The sequence below is a fragment of the Cyclospora cayetanensis genome, unplaced genomic scaffold, assembly GCF_002999335.1.
Source record: "Cyclospora cayetanensis isolate NF1_C8 unplaced genomic scaffold, CcayRef3 CcayRef3_contig_37, whole genome shotgun sequence".
Classification (NCBI taxonomy): Eukaryota; Apicomplexa; class Conoidasida; order Eucoccidiorida; family Eimeriidae; genus Cyclospora; species Cyclospora cayetanensis.
Genome location: NW_020312336.1, coordinates 1 through 24175, shown reverse-complemented (window position 1 = coordinate 24175; position 24175 = coordinate 1). Strand labels below are relative to the sequence as shown.

Here is a 24175-nt window from a genome sequence, read left to right as displayed (position 1 = left end):
CCCATCCCCTTCAGCCATTTTTGCATCCCCATATTCCCTCTGGTTGCTGTCGCGGTGCTTCTGGTGGTTTTATTGCTCAATCGAGAAATTTTCCGCTTTAAACTACATAATCGCATCAAAACATGCGGTCGGATGCAGAGAGAGCTCACGTGGAGTGATACACTCCTAATATCATGTGGCTTGACGAAGTTATTCGCCTTTTGTTTACCGGCCACGGATACAGCGGGAGGTTAGGCTTCCCTGCGACATATATATTCTTTTGAGCAATTATTTTGGTGATTCAGTAACTTAAATTTCAAAAAGCGCCCTTTAGGAGCAAAGCTCTGGGGATGGAAGTGGCCGGTGGCGCAGTGCCTGTTGGAAAGGCAAAGGTCGTCCTAAAAGCAAGTGTGAATGCAGTGGCTCTCTAACTGATAGAATGGTATGATTCGTCAGCTGATAAGTGTTATTGAATGCGTCCATGAAGTTATGCCAATCACAAGGTAAACGAGTGCTTTTTGCAGGATGTCTATTTGCGGAAGAAGAAGCTCATGGCGGCTCTATTCACGTAGAGAAATTTGTCTGCCTACAGGCATCACTACAGCCCTTTCATCCACGCTTTAACTCATCAAAGTTTTTGAGATCAGCTCAACGGCAAGCTTTAGGCGAGCTGAGAAAGCTTAAGTATGAGAATCTTTTAGAATATTGGTACATCGAGAAATATAGAACTTCTGTTTGCTAAAATCACAACGTAGGCAAAAAGTTGCTAGATCATCAGTCTCTATCAGATCTACATGAAGCGTCTCGTCAGGTGGTCGCATTGTTGCCAGTGGTACAGCAATCAAAACACCAACCGGAGAGTCTACTGCAAATAATGGGATCCTTGAGGTTTTGAGGAACAAATGGGCGCAGCTCCTGCGTCTTTGGCACGAAGGGGAGAGCAAACCTTGGATTTAGAAACATACGGATGTCAGGGCTGTGTCAACTGGCCCCTACCTAGAGTCTCAGGCGAACGAGAGAGAAAGCAACAGGGGACTCACTTTCCAAAGCAGCTTAGACAACCCCACAACAATGCACCTGCTAATATCGTAGGGCATTATTATATAATTGTAGCTGGGAACCCATCAAAAGTTCCAAAGACCTCAAACATTGGAACTGGGCAGAGCAGAGGCGGGATGCTTGGCGAGCAGATAAGGCGCATGGGGTAATCGGAGAGCTTTTCAAGCAGGTTGCGGCGCAGTGAAGGGGCCTATAGAGGGTAGAGCCGACGCATTCGGGACCCACATCGGGGCAATCCTGCGCTAAAACAAGCTCTCATTAATGACCAATGATCACTAGCATTACTTCGCAATGGATGTGAAGTGGATGGATTTCCTGCGAAGACAAAGGAGTACGGTCTGCTTATTCGCTGATCAGGACAGTCTCTTCGACTCAGGTTCGTCAGTAGGCAGCAGAGCGCAAAGACTGTCAAGGCTAAGGCGGCTATAGGCAACTTTAAGTCGGATTCTGGTCCAATCAACATGGTCCGAGACCTCTATGCTGGACCAGCGCAGCATCAATGCATCCTAGAAATGATGCACGGGTTACCCAATGGAGGGGCGTTTCCCGTCACAACTGCACTGTAAAGGTGGATGCGCTGTGAACCCCTAGAAAGAAGCAACTTCTAGTTTCCTCATCAACCCTCATTTGATGTATGCTACTCGAGTCATACTCGTTTCCTTAGCCATGCGAGGCAGCATGCGGGCGGCTCAGGAAGCCAGAAAAAGAAGGCGTCTCTGAGCGTGCTTCTCGTCTAACTGGCGCTGTAAACGCTTCTTCTTTGGGGAATTTTATTGAACATGCAGCCGATAAAAACCGGCAGTGGGCAAATGTCAACGAGGAATTAGGGGGTGTGTTAAACAGTGAGAAGTTGTCAACAGGCTGGCCGCCCGGTAGTCGTCCATCTCACCGCATCGAGCTGATTCCCAGGTCCGCCTCAAACTAAATTTTCACGGTACGAAATGCTCTCAGTGCGTGAGGAGGATATTAAGTGGCAGGCAAACGGTTTGCCGAAAAATAACCGAAGTGCAGGAATTGACCTGCGTCTCTTGGCATATCCAGCGCCGAAAAACGAAGGAAGGCTGACATGTATAGAATAACCTTACACTCCTCACAAGATTGCTGTGAAACACCAGCTTTCGACGTTGTACTGCGAATCACTTGCCAAATTACGAAGATTAAAAGTCTACTCAACATTTAGCCATACAGACGTCACTTTACAAATCCCCCTTAACGACGGCACGAAGCGGCATTCCACGCTTTCAGCCAAAATCTCGCGGATGCTTTGTGCCGTTTGTACCTGTCAAATGACAGCATCCACACTGTCTCGTAACAGTTGAAACGAGCTTCGTAGGCGCTGCGAAGGCTATTGATCATTTTTGCTGAAGATGAAGATACTGTACGTGCAGATAGCTGTCGATTGCTCCAGCTTAATCGCAACGTGGAGGTAATCAGGACTTTGTATGCGCTTATCAAGGAGCAATTGACGGCTGTTTGCACGTACGGTATCTTTATCTTCAAAAAAATGTTCAAGAGCCCCTACAGCACCTACGAAGTGTGTGTTACTGGACAGTACGAATGCATCGCCATTGTATTTTAGATACAGGGATTGATCCAGAGCCCGCAAAAATCAAAGCAATCAGGGAGCGTTTCTCGCCTTAACGGACCCCGACGGATGCATAGAAGTTTCATGGGGATGCATTTTATTACCAAAGAATCATTTTTGAGCTTGCTCAGATCTCTGTTCCTCAGACTGATATACTTGGGAAAGCGGAGTCTGCAATCTGGACAGAAGAAGCTTATTTGCCGTGTTGAAACTATTTCATTATCTGAGTTGCTTAAAAACCTGCTTCAACTCTCCACCCCAAAACGATTCTAGTGACTGAAAAAATGGTAGCGATTCTCCTTTCCACCAGGATGTAGCTTTCATTTAAAAGAATGGATACTTGCTTATTCGTTTTCATGGCTCTACGGACACCGAGCAACGGTACCCAGTGCCAGGAAAGGCACCTCTACGAGGTGGTGGGGAGTAGGATAATGTCACCGCTATTTTTCCTGTTGGCTTTATTCTACTGCCCAGAAAAAGCACCCATCAGTCGTCAACGGACGTTGTGAAGAGTTTTGAGGACCTTGATAGCCTCTTAAGTGGTCGCTGATTTGGGCGCCTCCTGCAGTACCTTAGACTGTCATTAGTAAGGGTATCACCAAGGTGGTCGCTGACGCACTCTCGCGACTCATGAAAAATGCACAGTTGTGCAAAGTAGCCGGTTTCGCCTTTGGTGACTCACGGTTTCTGCTTGAATTTCACGAGCCTTATGCTTTGGGCACCCACGGATCGGTTAGTCTTGCCAAATCCAAAGTGGCAAAGAGTGAACATCTTCCACGTTGAGGGTGAGCGTGTCGCGCTTCAAAACAAACTGGGGGCTTCGTCGCTTTTACGTTCCGGCATTGATCCAGAGTGCCTTTTTCTGCAAAACGCGTAAGATAATGTTCTTTCAGGTCACGGTGGGAATCAAACTACAGTGTAGAAGCTCTTCAAGCTTGTCTGATGTCCCGGGGTGCGCCCCGCAACAGAGGAGTGTGCGATATCCTGCCCAGATGGTTAGCAGTTGAAGCTTTTCGTACTTCCTAAATTGTGCTGGTACAAGCATTCTGTGTCCTTAAGATACCTAGACTACTCTTACAAAGAATTTCAATGCTGAACTGCTGGATGTGAAGGGTCACCACAGCATTTTAAGTTGCCGCTTACAGAATGAGCGAATATGCTCAATTTACCCCCCTCCACCTCTGTCACGGCCGACCAATTCACCCTATTCCTTACTCATGTATGAAAGCCTACCGGCTACCCCAAAAGTTTTATTGCAGATAGGGATCTGACTCTCGTCAGTGCCTCTGGAAGTGGTTACACGACTTGCCTTTACTTGGGTCGCAATATGACCATTGCGAGCTACAATGCGGCAGATGGGCACACCGAGGGCAGCAGCAGAGCCCTTATACAGTGTTTGTGGTTCTTACAAAGGTCCACTTACTTGGTTTGAGTTTCTTTCTTATCCTTAGTGAATTTATAATTTGACAGGAAATTTCTTTACCCGCTGCTATCACGCATCCCTAGCCAACACAGAGTAGACCATCTCCTATCCGGGCCTGGACCTGGTGGTCTGACTGCGGCAGTCACCCTTAGTGGTGGATGGATCGAGAAAAGAGCTGGTCAGTGCACGTGAATGTGGGCGCAAAACTCTAGAGAGACAAACACGTCAGTATAGTAAGTGGCGGTCGGTGGTGTGTGTTCTGAGCCTGGACTTCTGCTCCTGGCAAACCAGCAGTTTTTGCGATGCCCATCAAAAGGTAGCTCGACAAAGAAGTTTGCGGCCAGTTGGCTAGAGCATTTGCGGTTCTCTCACAAATCAAGGCTATTCCCTGCTGTATCGATTTCCTGAAAGTTGGAGGCGCCAAAGAACTATCAATATTGGGGTTCCGAGTGTGCACGCAAGTGACCCGTGTGGGCACGGATTAACCCGCGCAGTGGATAGCACAACACTAGCATAAACTTGGTAGAGAAGGCTTAAACGTAAACGGGAGAAAGAGATAAATGGGCAATTCGTAAATAGGAAACAGCCCAAATAAAAGTAGAGAAAAACCTCACCTGCAAGTCCTAGAATTAAGCACCGTCCTTATGGGGCTGCGCGGGTGTAAGCAAGAGACACGGGAGCCTATGCGTGAGGGTCAGTCTAGTGGACTCCAGGCATTAAGGACTCGAATGTTGATCGCTTTAAGATGAGTAGTGCTCTTTTGAGAGACGATATGTACTGCTGAGCCGTTTAGTGATGTTTACACAATGGCAGCATGGCTTTGAATCTTGCTTATCAGACAGTGTGCAACATAGCCAAAAAGCGGTAGGAGTGCCGGATTATAGGGCTATTGAATGGCGAGGCCGCAATAGACCAGATGTTCTAGTAAAATCGTGTGGGGAACGCTAAGCTCACTGGTTCACGAAGGAACAATTGCAGGCTCGCTTGCCTGCAGAAAATTCGCGGTTCTGATTTTTAAACAACACCTTTTGCCATATATGTCTCGAAATCCTTGGTAATTGCTTTTTGCTTGCCACTAGATAGCTCGTTTCCCACTCAAGTAGCTACCGATCCTTTGAAGAGTTTTCGGTTTTTATCGTTAGAGTGCTCCCTACACTTAGATTTATGCGCAGGCACTCTTAGGGATATTCTATCCATATTTTCCCTAGCGCTTATCCTGTAGAGTGAAGATGGATTGCGCTGCTTGTAGTAGCTGCAGTGGCATGCAGATATTGTTGCACGAGGTCCGGGGATACTGTTAACATTTGTGTACATGTTGACCCCCTTTAGACATTTCGCATGTCCCCTGTGTTTTTTCTGAAAGCAAGGAGGCTCACGGATTAAGACCCTCCGACGACAGTGTGTAAGACGGACACGTTTTGCTTGTCTGCAATGCATTGTTCTTGCCTTTCTGCCTGCAGCGGAATGGCCATGACGGGAACTCTTACGCTGTCGGGCACACAGTTGGTCTCGAGGTAGAGGAATAGAACAGTGGTATGTGTGTTTCAATTGGGGAGGACGGTGCAGCGGACGAGGTTGTGCATTGACGCTTTCCACTAAAAAAGGTTAGTTATGTTTAATGACGAGCTGGAGAGAAGTTTATTTATTGATTTATCTGTTCCTATATCTGGTGTATTGTACATCATTGTCAAATCGCTAAAAGAGCACGCAATATTGTGTGCGTGTACGGTAGATGCTATGCACAATTAGTAGTGATTGCACGGAGTGCGTAGAGGGTGCAGCTACACGCACTCTAGCTGTCCCTCTTCGCTAATATGGAAAACTCTGCTCTGCACTGAAGGCGGCAGTTCTCATAGAAAACAATCAATAACTTCCTATTAAGCTCGTACTGAGTCGGGAGCTAAGTGTCACCCTACCCAGACCTTGGATGAGGGGTTACACATGCTGTCCCACACCCCTGATATCGAGAATTTTAAGGCGCGGAAAGGGAAAAGGCGAGATTTTCTCTAGAACACACTCAATAACTTTCTCGTAAGCTTGTATTAAGTTTGAAGCTAAGTGTTTCCACAGGGAAACCCTGAATTGAAAGCTACACGCTACACAATAGACCTTTAGCCAGATGCATGCCACTGCGGTTGCAGTGGCATGCATCTGGCGAACAAGACATGACCACAGCGTGCGCTTCATACGATCGATATCCACCTCGGTAAATTAGGTATACCCCGCTGAAAAATGCAAAGTGAAGGGGCAGCCAATGCAGAACGGATAGCAAGCTTTAGCGGACGAAGGGCAGTGGTAGAATGGCTCTACAAGACACAGATAAATTAATGAGTAAATCCAAAATAGCTAAGGTAAGCCATTTCTGTAGTGATGGGTAAACGGTGCTGGGTTTTTGTTATAAGAAAATTAATTACATGAGCGAGCTTAGACTACCACTCTATGCGCCCGGATCGGTACATGTGAAGCCAAGCAGCCACTCATTGCTCCCCACAAGAACAGCCCATTCTTGCTGCTCAAATCGAGCTTGCTTGTCTTAATTTCCTCTATTTTTATCATCATACTGGAAGTTTTGATGTAACACCAGCAGCTGATTAGCAGAAGCTTGGCTTCAGTCACGGCCGCTTTCTACTTCGCGCTATGGCGGCATATTTATTGCCAGCCGTCTCCGAACCCTGATCCATAAACTCAGTATCTTACACCCTTCCCTGTCAGCGTTTTGCTTTATCTCTTAAAACGCCCTCTTGATTACTTTCGTCTTTGCAGCTATTTGATGCAACCGCTGCCTTCTCTCTCTCGCCCCACCCGGCCGATGCAGCCACTCCAGCCACAAAGTTATTTGAGTTCCAGTATGTAGACATCTTTTGTATCGCGGAGTATATTGCAAAGGCTAGGATATTGTTTCCGGAAGCGGCAGAACGCCCATCGCTTTGCTTCCTGCAACTGCCGTCCACGGTGCTCGAGAAGTCGCGTCCTCTAAACCCCTGGCACCAACTGCCGACTTCCAGGGATTTGGTGGAGAAGCATCTACTTCTCTGCGCTCCTACAGCAGCTGTCTAAGCAAGCGTGCCGTTGACTTTCTCAGGCAGAAGGAGAGCATGGACCTCATCGTTCCGCTCCTGTTGCCTCACTACAGAAGCCCGTGACGGCTGTTTTCGTGGCTGCTATCATGTACCTGTTGGCGCCACACTTCTAAAAGGGAAATTCAGTGCTTTGATAGGCGATGCACGCGGCCCTTCGCTGCACCCCGCAGTCTCATTCAAGATTCTGAGAGGTGCTGCCTCGCGGGAGCTCTTGAACTTCATGTGGCTGAGTCTGCACATTTCGACTAGACGAACACTTTTCTTCCACAGCAGTCAACATTTTCGCTTCCTGCATCACGTATGCCTGATGCTGGACCTGTGGTACAAGACTTGCATCCTATTATAATGGCCCTAACGAGGGGAAAGCAGCACGAGCCTGAGGGCTCCGCGCTTTCTGCGAATGCGATCAAAGATGCTGCAGCTGGAGAATGCGCAGCAGCAGCTGTCGCTACCTTCGCAGCAATGTCAGCGCCTTGCAAACCGTCCAGCACTATGAGCAACAAAGGATTTCGATTTGCATTTTTATCGGCTATAATTGCTTCGCTGGCGCTTCTTGCTGCTTTTGCTCCTTGCGCCGTAAGCCTATGTTGTAGTGTATGTGTGTGTGTGTGTGATTCTCCATTGAGCTGCCTCAATTCCCACACACAGCTTGCGCATGGGAACGTGCTGTCGCCCCACTGCGGCATCCGTTAGCAGGCTGAGCTTCCTCGCCTCATCACATTGGTGCTGCTATATTTTATGATGCATTTTTTGTAGATAGACAAACATATTGCGTTTCGTTGTGCACTGCTGTAGGCGGGGCAGCAATCGAGCGGCGAAAACGATGCAGGTCCATGGTTTGATTTCTCGGATGATTACTTTGCCGGTTTGCATGATGGAACTCTCCCCCCAGACGTGGCAACCAGCAATGAAGTAGAAAAGGCCGCTGTTTCAATTAGTAAGACAAACTGAGCTCGAATTTTTCGTGCTGGGGCGTGTGGCTTGTAGGTGATCGGCGTGGTGCTGGCAGCCACGGCAGAGCCGGCGTTGCGACTTCATGAGGTTCCTATGACAGATCTGTCTTTTGGTCGTTAACCCGGATGTTCGTGCTTTTATATTCTTTCAGCAACTGGAATTCCTGATTTTTGTGCTTTTGATGTGCATATGATCAGCTTCTCATGAAGAACTCAATGCCACACTAGCCATCCTCTATACGTCGTACTGCCAGCGCCTTAAAGTAGACAAGATATGGCGACGGCAGTTCTTGGTCTTATTTCTGAGCGCGCTTTACTGGCCAATGTACACGCGAACGAAGCATTGGAATCCTCCGATGACGTCAAACTTCTTCAAAGTCGTACTCGCCAAGTCCATTGCGCTGAGTGACCTCGGCAATTCAAATCCAAGGATTTCACGATTTGTCAAGAGGGCAACACAATGTGGATTTCAGGGGATAATCGAAGAAGGCGTACGTGTGTTGCAGTCCATTTTGCTATCTCGTATATTAGCTCTTTCCTCTGTTTGCGTCTGCCTCTTCCTTTTCATTCATCCGGCGTTTGTCTTTCCTAGTAGAAATGACAACAGAGCAGTGTCTAATAGGCGATAGTCGCTGGTTTAAAAGAACCTGGTTGCTCTTTTTGCCCCCCCTCTGCATTTTAGCCTGAATGCATGCTTGAGTTTGACTTTGTACAGCTCCTGACTCTTTTTCCACAGTCAGAGCACCAAAGTCGCACAGAAAATCTGGTCGAATTTTCTTTGCTTGAGCATAGTCAGATGTTCGAACTGCATGCTGGCTGTGTGTGCCCTAAGTTGCCACGATTGACGGAGGTGACGGACTACGAGAGTTTCAGTTCGTTCGTAAGGAAAGAGAAGCAGGAGGATCATCATTTGGCAGTAATGCTAAGGTTTATCCCAGATTTGAAGTGGAGTTTAGATGAAAGCTCCACGACAATTGGTTATGTATACCACCAAGTCTCCGAGCTGCACGTCCTATATTCGTATTCAAACGGTAAGACTATGACGGAAGACTTTTGCACTCGTGTTTTGCTTCCTGGATTCTTGTGTACCCCCCGCATCTTTCCATTTGTCGGCAGACACACGAATAGTTAGAGGTCTGGCTTTTTGACTCTTGGAGAGGGGAAGAGGGGGAAGGGGGAACTTTTTGCTCTATCAGCAGACCTCTGTTTGGGTGTCTGTCTACCTATCAGTCTTTTGGTCCTGATGAGACTCTACTATGATTCGTGCCCCTTCATCCTGCGGCAGCAGCTTTTAACTTTGTTCTCCCCTCTGATGGCTGTTCTTGTCTTGCTGCAGTTCTGACAACTCCGTCTTGGATTAGCATGTGGGAACGGAGTTTCAGACACGAGCAGCGAGCAGCCACGACAGCCGTCATGCTTCTTGGCTTGAGCAACACGCAAGTCACAGACAGGCCCATGGGAGGCATCTTGATTCTTAAGCTGAGCCGTCTAGTCGTTGAGGATCTGCTTATACTGCTGAGGAATAAGAGGGAAGATGATCCGTCTTTGCAGGAGCAACTTGACAAGTTTGAAGTGGCTTTGAAGCGTTCCATTTTGGAGAGTGTTCGGCAAGTGCTTCTTCGCATGGCGCTTCTTGTGGAATCTAATTGGCTGTGCTCGCAACAAATTCTGCAAGCTCGATTTCCCGATGTTTTGGTGACCGCTTACAGGGCGAGAGGCAGCGGGGGCCCAACAGCGGCTGTTGAACGGGGAGAATTCGGAAGTGAGATTTCAGAGGGTTTCGTGACGGTTTTAAATCAGAATCTGAATGAAAATGAGATGTATGTACAGTTGAGTGTAGCGGATCCGATTAATGCACAGCAGAAGGGAGACACAACGTTTATTTCGGCCCTGAAAGCCGCTAGCATGTTCAAGCAGAGACTTGAAGATGATCCTTCTCTTCCTGGCGTAGGCCTGGCAGAAGTAGTGTACTCTACATTCAACGATCTTCAGTATGCAGAAATAGCAGTCGGTGGCAACTCACGATATGACCCAGATCTTCACTTGTTGTTGCAAGTGCCGTCTGATCTCTTCAAGGATAGTGCATCGTTTCATGAACTTTTCATGGGGGCCATCTTAGTACAGCCACTGACGTACGCAACCCCTCGTCACGTGAGGATGGATAGAGTTCATGTTATGGGATATGCCATGAAGGCAGGATCGGCAAGACCTATTCGGATGGGCAAATTTGGTAGTGGGCTAGCATACAGTGAGCAGCCCCTGATTGATCAGCTCATCCAGAGGCACGGGTTCGTAGTGCATGTGCTCGTGAACGGTCTAAGGAATGACATCAGTAGGAAGGAATCGGAAGCTACTGCAGAGGAGATCTATAAGCGCTTTAAGAGCAGAACACGAGGAACGTTTAATGTAATCTTTCTTGAGCCCGTCAAGCTTCCTGAAGTAAGAAGGATGGAGCACAGTAGGGGGGCGGGCGGAGGCACAGCGCAAGACGCATGCCACGAGTAGTGTGTGAACAAATGCCTGCTGTAAGATACGAGCCCAATAAATTGAAGCAGATCCTCGCTTTAATGGTATTCTATGTTTATGAGTGTGATTTTTCAGACTCGGATATCTGGCGACTTCTCTCATCGCCAGGAAGGGTATCCTGGATGGGTGATTGGTGTCGCTGTTGGATCTGTAACCATTTTTTTCCTGGGATTGCTGGGGTGTCTAGTATTGAGGAAACACGTCAGCATGCCGTGGTGGATCGATTGCTTGTGCAGTCCGTCTCCTCCGTCTTTTCAGTCCAAGCAGGGAGTTGCTGAGGAAGGCGATGTCAGTCGCTCTTCTTCCTTTCGCCCATCCATCGGAACCGGAGAAAGTCCATTTTTTGAATCGGACGATGCCAAGCCAAGCAAGAGGATGGGCTTACCTGTCAGGGGGGCAGCTGCTGATGTGAATATCGGCTGGGAGTCAGGGACCCTATCGACTCTTGAGATGGCGAAAACTCGAAGAATGGAATCGAAACGACAGGGGAAGGTGGCGGTAAAGGCGATGCAAAATGCTATCCCGGAGCTCATATCCGAGGCCAAAATACCGAATAGTCCGCCCCAGCTCTCAACGAAAGGGAGCAGAACTGGGCACTTTGGCTGACACGGGAGAGCCGCAGAAAGAAGCACAGAGGGATTACTGTGTCGGACTGGTATAGGAGCAGATATAAGCAGATATAGGGCTGAATTGCCAGCACAAAGAAAATGGAAGAGAGACTGTAACCGAACAAAAGAGGTCGAATTATCTTGTGCTATGATTTTGTAGCGCAGTATGCCGTTCTCTTTTCTTGCGACTATGCGGCTGTTTCTGTTGATGTACACTGTTGAAACCACTTTTTTTCGCCGCCCGCTTTGCTGTCTGCTTTTCGTAGCTCCCATCCGATGTATTTTACTTCTTCCCATCATTTGTGCTCCTCTCGTCCCCATCTCTCTGTGCAACGTGTGCGGATGAGGCGTGGAATAGCACGTTGATAAATCAGTATCACCGAATTACAAAGGCGCCTAAGTTACAGAAGTGCTCGTTTCTATCGTGTTGGGAGATGCACGTCTTTCGGAGGCCGTGTTCCTCATGCAGTACGCCACTGTACAGAGCCCTTCTTGCTTGGCAGCCATTTTATTTCGCCTTCCTTGGTATATGGTTTCTTTGTACATACATCCTTCACTCCTCTGCTTTCCCCTCCGAATAGTGCCAGACGGAGGGCACGCGGGGGCCACGCGATCATAGCCCTGCTCGTTTTCGTCCTTATCTATTCTTATCTTTGCTGCTCATTCTGCACGCTGTAGCCCGATAAAGTTTTGGGGTTCTGGTGTACCGACTTTCATTTTCCGTGCTCGTGCAGAAACGCGAATCCCTGATGTGCTGACACACAGGTACGCTGGAGCACAGAGCGAGCCTCACGATGCGGCAGGGTATTGATTCAAGACAGCTGTGTGCGACAATTCACGCAATTTTCTGCTATTTTTGGTCATGGTCATGCGGGTGTATGTGGCTGGCGTTTTTGCATAAGGCGATTCCGCAGCCAACGCAGCATACGCTCGAGACGGAGAGGCACAGCAGAGCGTCATAGGTGATACTCGGCTTTGCAGACACCGCGCTAACTGGCGGCGCTAGCTTAGGAAACAAAACTGGCCAAATTGAATCGCTTTGCCTAGCTCTCGACAAGCGATGGGAGGCATGCGTCCAATATGCAGGGGGCGCTCCCATGGGGAGAGTCGCGTTAAGTGTGCCTCCCCCGATCCGTGACTTGCTTGTGCCTCTGTATTTTCCCACTCACTCTATCTGTTCGTCATCTACCCGGTGCTCCGTGTAGCGATCTCTTACTCTATAGCTCCACCCGTGCGTCGCCTTCTACGTAATACTCGATCGCTCCGTTCACATCTGGCTCGACTTTAACGGCTCTATCCTCGTGCAAGAAATGCTTATTCGGATGGTCGGATTGACTAAGAGGCAGCGCTACGGAACGAGAGGGAAAGGCTAAAAATACAGTAGGATTGCAGTAAAATTCTGTTTCGGGAACGCGTCAAGCGGGCTACAGCAGTAGCACTGCCCTCGATTCAAGACCGAGATGCCTGGAGCGCATCAGGGGTCTAGACGGATATTTTCTTTTTTGTTTTCGGCCATTAGCCTTTCGGCCCAACTCATCCTGTCGGGGTATGCTGCGCTCTGAGCCAAAAAGCAAGATGCAACAACGGCTACGCTACATGCGTCACACAACAGTCACTGGTCGGATGCTTTTTCGCAATTTCTCTCTGCCCCTCTGTGACAGTCTTCCGCGCTGACACCCCCGTTTTCCCGTGCTCTATACCGCCCTTGCACTCCCTCGTCGCCTAACCTGATCCACAAAAAGTCTGCTTCCTCCTTACCAAGGCTGCAGTTTCCACCAATGCCTCCATGGCCTGCAGAGCAACTCCTGCAGCTTCCTCAGCGGTATTCCTCAGTGTCGCTGTTGGGGGTTTGGTCTGAGGATTCAGCTCATCCGGCAGCGAAATCACCGAGGAAATGTCTACTGAGTCACCAGACTCTTGTGGGGTCGGACTCCTGTTTCCTCCCACGCAGACTTGCCGCCTGAGCAGATGTAGTGAGACAGTAAAACGGTGCAAACAACACAAGTAGCGAGAGGGAAAAATATTAGAGGCAGACATGCCAAGTTTTGAATGTTGCGTCAGAGGGTAAGATGCGTCATTGCTGCTTTCGCGTTCTGGCCAAGTCCTTTGCGTACATTCTCGACATCGCATCGCTTGCGGCAATTGCCTCTTTGGCTGAATCCAGAAGGGACGAGACTCTGGAGATCTGCGTGGCGCGGTCCTGCGCCTAGAACAAGGAAGAAAAGGTAGGTTCAAACCCAAAAGTAAATCCATGCACAAGAGGACGAGAAGGGAAAAGAGATAGACGATGAAGGATTAAGAGGAAACGAGACATGCTGCAAGAATGTCGCGTACCAATGAAATGTCAAAGAGGAAGGAGAGCAGAGGAGAAGCAATGACCATGAAGGCACGGGAAGAAATATACACGCGTGCAGCTGCATAGGAGATGCATACACCCACACAGCGAGGAAGAGGCAAAGATCAAGGGCTGCTACTCCCTTCGATCTAGTATGGACTAGTCATTCCACTGATAAATCTGGCATCGACACACCTTCACATAGTCGGTAAAAGAAAAATACACGGCGGCTCCCATCGTACGTCCACAGTATGAAAAATATTACAAGGCAATTTTTTCTCCGCCTGTGTATACTTTTTGCATGTAGGACGTTTAGCATTTAGATTGGGATGTATGTATTTATATATACAGAAATACACATGACTGTTCATATCTGTGATCCTGTTTATAAGATTTGCATGAAAAATAAGTTCACCAGCCGCTTCCTTACCGCTTGGAGAGACCGGGTTGTCAGGATGTGTGGCCAGGATATTTTTTTCATGCCTTCTATCAATTTGGCGCTCAGCGAGTTGCAGCAATAATGAACCTTTAACGGATAGTAGCTGAGAGAATAGAAGCATTAGGCAGGAAAGAACGAAATTCCCAGGTAGGACAGCGCGAAAACCGAAATAATGCGCTAGCAACAAAAAAGGATAACGAGCGTTAAACAGCACGAGGGATGAAACCTAGAAAACGGAGAGAATTTTCTCTAATCTTTATGCTTCGAATGGGACAAAATGGTGAAAAAGCGATTTATCAGACTCGCCGGCTTCGACCAAGTGCCCTCATGTATGTGGTGTGCTTTAAAATTTAGAAAACTGCAAACAAGCGTATTTCTGACTGTTGCCAATGAACTCCGAAGTCATGAACTTTATCTTCGGGAAGCAGCGGTTCAGCTTTGTCCATTTCATCTATGTGTCGCCTTTCCTCTCCCGGGAGGAAAGTTCGGAATGCACCCAACTGGGAATTCAATGAACAAGCACATCAGAACAAAGCAAGATTAAACGCAGAAACTCATGGTAAAATCAGAGCTCACAGGAAGGGGGAGAAGGAAAGAGTTGACAGGAGGAAGTTAGAGAAAGAAGCTGTAACCCCGATAGGGGAAAGTGCAGTTTTTGTGTAGGCGAGATCATTCACCAAGACTCAAAAGAGCGGCACGCATCAAATCAAACCGTTTACCCACTGTTCTGCACGACAAAGTAGATGGAAACATAGAGGAGACTAAAGCTTGAGTGTCTTCTGTTGACTTTGGTTGATTTTCAACGGAATCCATGAATATTCTACTGTCATGTATCCAACTTGAACGAGTCTTTTCCTCATAGTTCTTGCATGCATGTGGTGTGCATGACACTCTGTTCGGGTGCCTCCATTTTCTAACTTTCAAAGCATTTCGAAGATGCGAAATCCGCGAATGGGAAACACAGGTGCATAGGAAACCAGGAATAGAAGAAAGCATCCTACTTGAATGGAGCCTTTGCTCAGCGTCCGAACGGGATCGACCTGCACGGAGAGTACACACAAAGCCCTTTCGCGGTGACGGGAAAAAAGACGGTTCCGATTAAGTGCAGAAAGAAACAACAGCCAAGCTGCCCGAGCAGCCAGCAAGGCAAGAATGACTCGTTTCTTCGCATGCAAGACCAGTGGATTTTACTTGCAGCCGCTAATCCCTTTGTGTGGCGGCTGCGCCATATGCGTGGCCGCTCTTTCATTGTATTCAGCTACTCGCTCGCAGTTGTTAATAGCAGGTGATGGAAATACCCAACGCTGCATCTCATCACGCTTCCGAGTAAAATAATCACGACGCCTGCGCTTGGCGATGAGCCTTTTCTTGATGGTGTACAGCCCGCTTACCACAATAGCTAGAAAGGGATCCTGGTGCTGCTGCTGCAGTTGCTGTGTTCTGACATCAATTCCTGACAGCCAGCAGCCGTAGTTTGGGTGAGAGTGATACCAGCCGACAACTTTTTGCGGTGTTGGGATTTTCTCTGCCTCCTCTAGATATTGGATCATGTATTCGTTAGCATCCTCAGCTGCATTCACTCGCGTCTCCGTGCCCTCTACAGGAAGCGCAAAACAGTCCGTCACCACAAAGTAACCCCTCCGCCTTTCTATCTGCCTGCCTGCTTCTGCTCCGCCATCCCCTTCGGCATGCATGCACGCTGGATCGCAGCTCTGCTCGCGGACGTCCCCATCTTTGGGTGGAGCAACGAACGAAACAGAATCGCTAAAATGAGGCGCCGGATCTGTCGGTTCAACAGTAACAGCCTTCCCCAGGAGCAATCCCATGACTTCGATCCGTCCCCCCTTCTCCGCATGTAGCATCATTTTTGTAAGCGCCAAATCTGACACCCAAACGTCAGTGAACACCACTGGACTCTCTGCTTTGACGTCCTGCGGAGCCACCCGGAGCCGCTGGTGGTGTTGCTGCAGGGTGTGCAGCAACACGGTGTGCGCTTCTTCATCGAAGCCATATAGCGATGCATCGCAGGGGGTAATGGACTGGGGATCCATGCTCGAGCAGAGCGGAGCAAAAGGAGAAGGAAATCGAAGCAGAAAAGGGGAGAAAGGCGCTTAAACCATCATATGCAAAACCGAATAAGGAGGACGGCCTTCAACCTGAACGGGCAGAGGGTAGAAGACAGCTTTCAGAAGTTGAGCCCTATGGCAGTGGGCATCGCTTTCCCGAGCAGCCGACAGCAGGCTCAGCAGAATCCGTTAAAGCGATAGAGTGAACGGCCGTGTTTCAAGTTTAGACCGAAATGGGGGAACGGCTGGAGAGCAGGCGCAAGCGACGAAGACGCAGAACACCCCGGAAATTAGGAGAGTTGGTGGAAAGGCGAGCAGATGAAGCGGGTGGAGAGCAAGAAGAGACAATCTTGTTTCTTTAGAAGATGTTCTTAAAGGACGATACACGCATATAAAGAGCGCCAAATGCGAATCGGTGGGAGATCCCTACGTGCACAGGGGCCCCCAAAGAAATGAAGGGCCCCCCAAAGAGAAATAGACGAATAGGACGCGTGTTCAAGTACATTGAATACGTATTTCATGCATTGAAATGATTCTGAGACGGATAAGGGGGGAAAGACCAAAAGTATTAAACGACAAGAAATGTGCGCACACTTGGCAAACCAGTGGGAGTACTCTAGGCCAGGTGTCAATGTGTGCGCAGACACCCTTAAAGTCAACATAATATCTTCTAGGACACCTATTCAGCTATTATTACGAGTTCACAGCTTGAAAGGTCTAAAAGCACTCTGAGGCGTGCCCCCCTTCCGCAAGTTTCCATGTCTCAATGAGAGCCGGCATTTGCGAATTGTGCCAAGGATTAAAGTGTGACAAATAAAAGCCAGCAATTCGCCCATCGCTAATGTCTACGCCTTTAGTCATTACAGAGCATCGCATGACACACAAGCGCAGAAAATCCCCTCGAGAACCAGTAGTGCCCTCCCCTGCAGGCGCATTTGCTTCTCCAACACTCATCCTGTGCAGGCATGAAAAATGCCAGGCGCCTAATATGCTGCCTCAACACTAGGCAATTGCAGGTCCCTTGAATACAGTGCTGGCTTGGACAGATGTGTCTCATCCATAACGCAAAAGCAGACTGAACAGCAATCGTCACCAACTGCTTCGATACTTCCACCTGGCGCAAATCGGTCGAGTAAAAGGTGTTTAACTAAATGCATATACGTTCGGAAGAACCACGACAGTGCCAACAGGCTATGAAACGCACTCTACAATTGTTGAAACTCGCAAAAATTTAGGCACTCCCCGTATCTTGGTGCCACCCTTGTGTCGTCTTTGGTTTCGCGTCACTAGTTTCTTTCGCGTGTATTAGCGCTACTGGATACTGCATGACTTAAAACGCTTGATACTTATTCCAGTAGGGAAAATCGTATGCCATGGAAAAAGACTTAGAGGCGCGTGAACCCCCACACATCTGCTTCCTCTTGTTCGTGCCTTCTGCAGCGCAACTGATTATTACTTTCCACGCCCTATGTGGCAGTGAAACCCAAACTTTGACCATACGGTTTGCTCAGGCATCCCTAAGGGAATGTTCGCCTCCTGTCAATGAAATAGCAAGCAGAAGCCGCTGCTGTGGGTAAGGGGGTACACATACCCACGTTGGAGAAACCCCCGGGAACGCGTTTCCAGAGGGCCTATACCATCAGCCTCTAACCTGCCTTGCTCTGAGCATTAGAACGACACATGCAAGTGTTGCATGTTGTATGTTCAGTTGCGGTTCCCGCCCATGTTGCCGTGAGGGCGTGCCTGGGGATTGGCGCGGATCCTGCGCCTCTCCCTAGAGCGAACGCGAACAACGCGCGAGTGAATCGCGCAGGAAATGCAGTAGCAGTGCTTGATGTACAGCTTGGGCAGGTTGTACGCTGAAGAGACAAACACAAACCCCAAGGCAGATGCAGATGCATGCACTGAGACGATCCCACATGGACGCACGAACGTGCTTCCATACACATGAGGGTACAGCAAGGAGATATGATGGGGATGAGCGAGAAGCAGCATATCATGAATTACAGGCCAGCCAACAGCTTTCATGACACAGCACTTGCGGTAAGTTCGGTGGAAAGCTATGAGATGTTGCGAGATCACTAACAGGGAAACTGGATGACGAGACTGCCAAATAATCGGCAGATCATGTTCCAGGTGAGTCATATCTGGCCCGCCCATTCACTTTTAAGGTGCACTAGAAGCAGAAGCGAAGCGTCACACATCAGCGGGCAGCGGGAAACGCGTTGCATCAATCGGCACCCATGCACCTTCCTCCAACTGTGGGACAGATACAGGCGGTCTAGTGAGCGTGTGCTCGGGTACTCCGCCACAATGTGCAGAGAATGATCAATAGAGCAGCCACGTAGTGAGGATTGAGGAGGGGGCAAGACTGAAGGGCTTGTGTTTCTGCTCCTGCCGTGGGGGTTGTACTTGCATGTGCTCGAGCTCACTATGGTAGGCAGAGGCCTCCCTCAAATCTCTTTGGGAGGAGGCGTCGACGATATTGCGGACGCTAAAACGCTTGATAGCCTTGTCCTTAGGGCATGATCGGCCGCAGTTGCTGCATCTGACCGGGTTAACATGCCCCCGCCCATGTTTGGAACGGCCGCCGTTTCTGCGCTTGGTCGGCATCCTTTCGGTGTTTTCTCCTTACTCTGGCTTCTTTATCTCAATTCCTTACCCAAAGAACCCAGCAGGATCAAAGGAACGCAGCGAACGGGGAATCCGACGCGGATGAAGCGCTGCAAACATGCATGGTGCCTGCAGGGTGCGGGCCTGAGCTTCCGTGTGGGGAGAAGCAGCCCCAGGCTCCTGTAAGCTAGATGCATGCATTATATTTATGAATGTTTACTCGCATGGTGCGCTTGGCACTATCTTTGTAGCGAGAGGACAGGAATGCATGGCTATGCCCGCAAAAAACGCGTATGCAGAAAGCACAGCACGCTGTATTCCCCTTTCCTAAGGAAGCTGCCCAGTTGAGACCGTTCCCGAGTTTTTCGCCTCAGACATAGGCTTCCTACTTCTTAACCGATAGCCGAAAGCGTCGCACAAACGTATGGATACAGGAAATCTTGAAGGCATGGCACTTTGGAGGGGTACCTCTAGGGTTCCTAGGGTGCCTCCGTTATCGTGAGCGTACCACTCTATCTTTACGATATCCGTAGGCAGACACCTAACGCCAGACTCCACGCACACTTTATAAAGGGTCATTGCTGTTAGTGAGAACTCCAGCTTGATGCTGACGCCCCCCTCCCCGCCCAAAAGTTCCCGCCATTTAGGGAGAACTACAGTGAGGGTGCTCATGCGTCCTGCACCCTGTAAGCACTCCGAGCATTCACAGCTAGTTTCACACAGCATCCAGCGCAAGCGCACACAACGTTTCGTCATTTTACACAGGCCTAACACGACTTGGTTAACAAGATGTACGACAAGCAAACTATCAACTGTCAACGCTCTCGAATTTTTAGTTGCAGAGAACTAGTATAGCTTAGCCCAATACGGCAATACCTGTAGTGTAGCGCTCCACACTAAGTGTATCAGGTTCCACTCTACTAATAATAATACATAAAAATTGACCCCTGGTTGTGGCTGTTTGTGTATGCATGCGCTGTGTTGCACATTTGGGGTTGGCTCGATACACTAGGATGGATCACAATGGATATGGATGCATGGTTGCATCGCGAAACTCTATGTAAATGAATGCATGAAGTGCTTAGAGAAGGCTGCAGCGCGCAAACTGGCTGTGTTTCTCCACTTGTACCGGAACTCTGGAAGCTGACGGCAAGCAAAAGGCTAAGTGCTTCGGAAAGTATACTAAAAGTGACTCTGTACCACAGTTTGATACTCTGTTTGTGCTAAGAAGGGCTTTTTTTTAACGGAGCTTATGGGTGGAGCGGTCCATGCGGCTATAGCTCGATTGCATCCAAGCTGTAAGCCCCCAGTATCCCAATTGGTTTTTGCACATATATACTTGGGAATCCCCTACACGTTGCTTGTATGCCAGGGGCATCAAAAAAGTCGTTTAACTGCTAGGCAAGGCTGATCTGCACTTGCGAAGTTCTTCATGGGGTAAGCTTGCCTGCGCAGAATCCTGTGAGTTACTGGTTAAACTGTTGCAAGGGCACAACTAGCTGCATCCTGTCTGTGCGGTTTCTTGCAGGACCAGAACTCTCGAAGTGTTAGGTGAAAGGCGTTGTGCTGCTAACGAGAGGGCCTTTGGGTGCGTCTGTGGGAATTGCTTCTGATGTACGCCCCAGTTTTGCAAGTTTCGGCTCTTCATGCTTGGATCAGGCAACCACGCACAAGATCGCAGTGGCTGTCGGCGCTATAGAGGGCTTGGTGCACGCTATACATATATATATATATGTAAACAGCTTAAAAGGGGGGCCTCCACTGTGGTCGTGTTATCATGCAAAACAGGGGGGCGCTTGTGTGGCAGGCAAGTGTTCTCGATTCGCAGGTGATGACTCCATGCATACTGGAGGACCGTGGTTGTGTCGTGCTACGCGACTGCCTTTGAAAGTTCAGCAATTCTATCACCACAGTGACAGAGTCTCATCAATTCCCCGATCACACCTCCCCCCGAGCAAGGAGGCCTGCGATTTTTCTGGGTTCCTGGAGCTTAGGTGAACGAACGTGACATACGCAGAGCATAGAGAATCTGCGCGTTCTTCGGTCTACATGCGTAACCCCTTTGAAGACCAGCAGGAAACCGCGATCTTTTTACGTTCCCTTTAATAGTGGCTTTGTGTGCATATGTGTGGCACTGCTGCCGGGGATGGCCATCCGTACACAAAGCATTTTGGCTGTTCACGAGGCAAACGTGCGGGGTTCACGAATTCCATTCCACCGCAAGAGTTTGCCCTCATCGGAAGTGACCTTTGAACGTCTATGTTGAGGCGGTGCAGGCTACTGCGTCTTCAGTATTGTGGCTGTCTGCAAGACACCCACACATCGGTTAGCCGCAGCTAACCCTCACAAGGCTGTAGAGACACCTTGCTCTGGACTGTCGCCGCGTGTTGAACTTTGGGGTATGTGGGCCAAGCAGCGATTTTCTATGAACGGGAGTTTTAAAGAAAGAAGCGGTGGATTTGTGGGATGTGCTGAAAGAAGAGACTCATGCGACCAGTGGAAAGTGCAGGAAACGTCGAAAAAGTGTAGGGGGGAATAGGCCTTGTTTCCCGCGTTAACCCCCCTTCGCAACCCCGAATCCTTCTCAGCAGATGCCAAAATACTCGAGCTCGTTGCATGCGAAACCTTGGAGCGTCTTTGGAGGGGGCAGCCATACTGCTGACTCGCACGCGCTGCCCATCTCCGAGAGACTCCTGTGGCTCCACCTTATATGTCGTTTACGCCAATTTAGCCCCTGTTAAGCCTAGAGGTTCTCCTTCTCCAATGTGCGCTCGACATGCTGTTTCCGGTAGAGAAGTCCTCTTCGAAAGATGTTGCTGCTGTGAAGCAAAGCCTCCGCACCGACAGCCTACCGAATATGTATACATATATATATATGTTTATATATGTGGCTGCTGCTACTGCTTGCCTGGCTCTTTTGTCCGCCGCATCCGCATGCTTTAACTGGAGGTTACAGCAGCCTCGCAGAGGAGGTCAAGAGCGCCAACGCTGTCTTGCTCGTCGTGCCAGGATCGCGGAAACCCCCCAGAAGGCAACGCTATTGCAAACTGCGTGGTTTTTGGCGGAGTGAGCCTCTTTCCCACTGTCTCTGTCCGTGGAAACTACTAGTCGTCACACGCAGAGTCTTTAGATCACAGTCCGCCACTGACTTATTCGCCGTGGCGGTACCGAGGGGCAAGCCTCTGAAGCACTCCCATCCCGTGCCAATACTCAAGACTCCTTGGGCGATGCATGCGGCGACACTGAAAGGACAGCTCTCACACACCCAGAGCTCCAGAGGAAGCACCTTAGAAGGCGTCTAACAGACTCTGGCTGTCTCTCCCTGTTTTCTGCCTCGGTTGCTCTAAGCTAAGCCTGTACGCCCCTTACAGGAAAGCTTTCACACACCCAGAGCTCCAGAGGAAGCACCTTAGAAGGCGTCTAACAGACTCTGGCTGTCTCTCCCTGTTTTCTGCCTCGATTGCTCTAAGCTAAGCCTGTACGCCCCTTACAGGAAAGCTCTCACACACCCAGAGCTCCAGAGGAAGCACCTTAGAAGGCGTCTAACAGACTCTGGCTGTCTCTCCCTGTTTTCTGCCTCGGTTGCTCTAAGCTAAGCCTGTACGCCCCTTGGCTCTCAGAGTAGTATGCGGCATTTTTTTTTTTTTTTCAAGGCGGGAAGCGTGTCGCTTGACGTAGAGCTGGCGCGGCCTGGTTTTTCGAGGTATGATGGGTGCAGCGGCGAATGAGGCAAACGCCCACTTCGAAGAAGAATCGCGCTCAATCACGCAAGGGTATTTGGCATTGCGCCTCTTCTCTCCACCGGCCAGCATGTAAGCTGCTCCTTCTGTTAGCCTACACCAACCCAAGCGAACAGCCGCCTGGAACTAGTCGCTAAAGCAGCAGCTCCAGACGGAGAGACGTCTACGTCTCGCCGTCTGACTATACACTCCGTTTCCTCCTGAATGCACCGCGTCTTCCCCCCGTCCGCCAGCCGCAAAAGCGGAAAAAAAACCACAAAAGCGGGAAAAAAGTCAGGCAAGGATGCGCCTTCAGCGCGCTCAATGGCTGCTGCCAGCAGACATGCGGGGCAGGGGGATACCCCACACCCTAAGGCTTTTGATGGCTCCTGGCTGCGAGCAGATGATGCGAAGGTGTGTCACAGCAGGAGGGCTAATCGGATCGCCTGTAGGGGGAGCTCCCCAGTCCTGGAAGCAGCGGCAGCACACACACAAACAAAAACATACATGTTGACGTACATACACATTTATACATACATAATATACATATATACATACATACCTAAATACATATATGTGCACATACATAATATACATATATATATACATACAAAATATATATATATATATATATATATATATATATATATATATATATATATATATATATATATTGATACACATATACATATATATGTATATATCTTAATATGTACATGCATCCATACACACACATACATACATTCATGCGAGGGATCAGGACGCTCTCCCGCCTTTGTTTCTAAGCGGATTCTCCCCCCCTCCAAAGCGAAAAAAGCAGGATCAGTTTCTAGGGAGAAAAAGCAGAAGGGTAAGAAGAGATCCAGCGCAGCCGTCTACGTTTCCTTGGGGAGAAAAGTCAGAGGCGGTGGGAGTAGTACAGCCGACCAAACTCGAGAGAGGATCGCACTCCAACTTACGATGTTGATTGTAGGCTGTGTTTCCGTCGAGGAGAAGGCCATACGGGCAAGGATTTTCCAAGGAAGTGTTTCGTGCTGCTCTGCCTCCCTGAGTTGCTGTGGCAGCGAAAGGCTCAAGAGCTGCAGACAACGCGCAGCAGCCAACAGAAAGGCATCCATGCACGGATGCATGCATGCGCTTCGGCCTAAATGGTCGCTGCCAACTTCCACCTTCCACCCTCCACTCCCCCGCAAATCAGCGCGTGCTCTCTCCAAGGATCTGCAGCGCTCGACAGAGCACCTCTTTGCAAGGGACGAATTTGAGAAAAGAGATGTCAGGCGCACAGGCAGCGGAAAGGCATGCAGAATAGACCACACGCAGGGAGGGGGAAGGGAAGAGAGCGAAGAGGGGAAGAGAAAATGAGGGGTGGGGTGGGTGGGGGACTGCGAGGGTGGGAAGAAGATCTAGAAAAAAGTTTCTCGAGAATTCCATCAACTGAATTCGGCGTTAAGAGAGAGCACTGAGCCTTGCGGCTCTCGCTCACTGGAGAAGGACAGAAATATAGAAAATTTGCAAAACAGAGAGAGAGAGAGAGAGAGAGAGAGAGAGAGAGAGAGAGAGAGAGAGAGAGAGAGAGAGAGAGAGAGAGAGAGAGAGAGAGAGAGAGAGAGAGAAAAAGAGAGAGAGAGAGAAAGAAATAGAGAGAGACAGAGAGAGAGAAAAAGAGAGAGAGAGAGAGAGAGAGAAAGAGAGAGAGAAAAAAAGAGAGAGAGAGAGAAAGAGAGAGAGAGAGAAAGAGAGAGAGTAAGAAAGAGAGAGAGAGAGAAAAAGAAAGAGAAAAAAAAAGAAAA

The 24175-nt window shown here is 49.1% G+C and overlaps 3 protein-coding genes across 3 annotated transcripts; 1 reads left to right on the top strand and 2 right to left on the bottom strand.

The window, feature by feature from the left end:
• The first annotated feature begins 1169 nt into the window (after nucleotides 1-1169).
• Nucleotides 1170-11373, top strand: LOC34618607. Its single transcript, XM_026334128.1, has 7 exons — nucleotides 1170-1183; nucleotides 7939-8063; nucleotides 8278-8570; nucleotides 8912-9110; nucleotides 9416-10518; nucleotides 10681-11161; nucleotides 11267-11373. The coding sequence occupies exons 1-7, from the start codon at nucleotides 1179-1181 to the stop codon at nucleotides 11371-11373; spliced, it is 2313 nt and encodes a 770-aa protein (XP_026189913.1). The 5' UTR covers nucleotides 1170-1178.
• Nucleotides 11374-12430: 1057 nt separating this feature from the next.
• LOC34618606 (COP9 signalosome complex subunit 5) lies at nucleotides 12431-16038 on the bottom strand. Its single transcript, XM_026334127.1, has 7 exons — nucleotides 15379-16038; nucleotides 14369-14487; nucleotides 13979-14090; nucleotides 13304-13419; nucleotides 12972-13173; nucleotides 12702-12771; nucleotides 12431-12561 (listed from the first exon to the last, which is right to left on the bottom strand). Exons 1-7 carry the CDS (start codon nucleotides 16036-16038, stop codon nucleotides 12431-12433), a joined length of 1410 nt encoding a protein of 469 aa, XP_026189912.1.
• Nucleotides 16039-17757: 1719 nt separating this feature from the next.
• Nucleotides 17758-18666, bottom strand: LOC34618605 (40S ribosomal protein S26). The gene is made up of 2 exons (XM_022731927.1): nucleotides 18486-18666; nucleotides 17758-17912 (listed from the first exon to the last, which is right to left on the bottom strand). Exons 1-2 carry the CDS (start codon nucleotides 18664-18666, stop codon nucleotides 17758-17760), a joined length of 336 nt encoding a protein of 111 aa, XP_022590287.1.
• Between the last annotated feature and the right edge of the window lie 5509 nt (nucleotides 18667-24175).

Bases quoted from the DNA above. Each gene is read 5' to 3' on its own strand.
- LOC34618607 (XM_026334128.1), top strand. The intron at 8,064-8,277 runs GTAAGACAAACT...GCATATGATCAG, and splicing joins AAAGGCCGCTGTTTCAATTA to CTTCTCATGAAGAACTCAAT. The intron at 9,111-9,415 runs GTAAGACTATGA...GTCTTGCTGCAG, and splicing joins CCTATATTCGTATTCAAACG to TTCTGACAACTCCGTCTTGG.
- LOC34618606 (XM_026334127.1), bottom strand. From the start codon at position 16,038: ATGGATCCCCAGTCCATTACCCCCTGCGATGCATCGCTATATGGCTTC. The intron at 14,488-15,378 runs GTAAGCGGGCTG...TTGAATTCCCAG, and splicing joins ATCCCTTTCTAGCTATTGTG to TTGGGTGCATTCCGAACTTT. The intron at 14,091-14,368 runs GTCAGAAATACG...CTATTCTCTCAG, and splicing joins TTCGGAGTTCATTGGCAACA to CTACTATCCGTTAAAGGTTC.
- LOC34618605 (XM_022731927.1), bottom strand. From the start codon at position 18,666: ATGCCGACCAAGCGCAGAAACGGCGGCCGTTCCAAACATGGGCGGGGG. The intron at 17,913-18,485 runs GTGAGCTCGAGC...TTGTCTCTTCAG, and splicing joins GGAGGCCTCTGCCTACCATA to CGTACAACCTGCCCAAGCTG.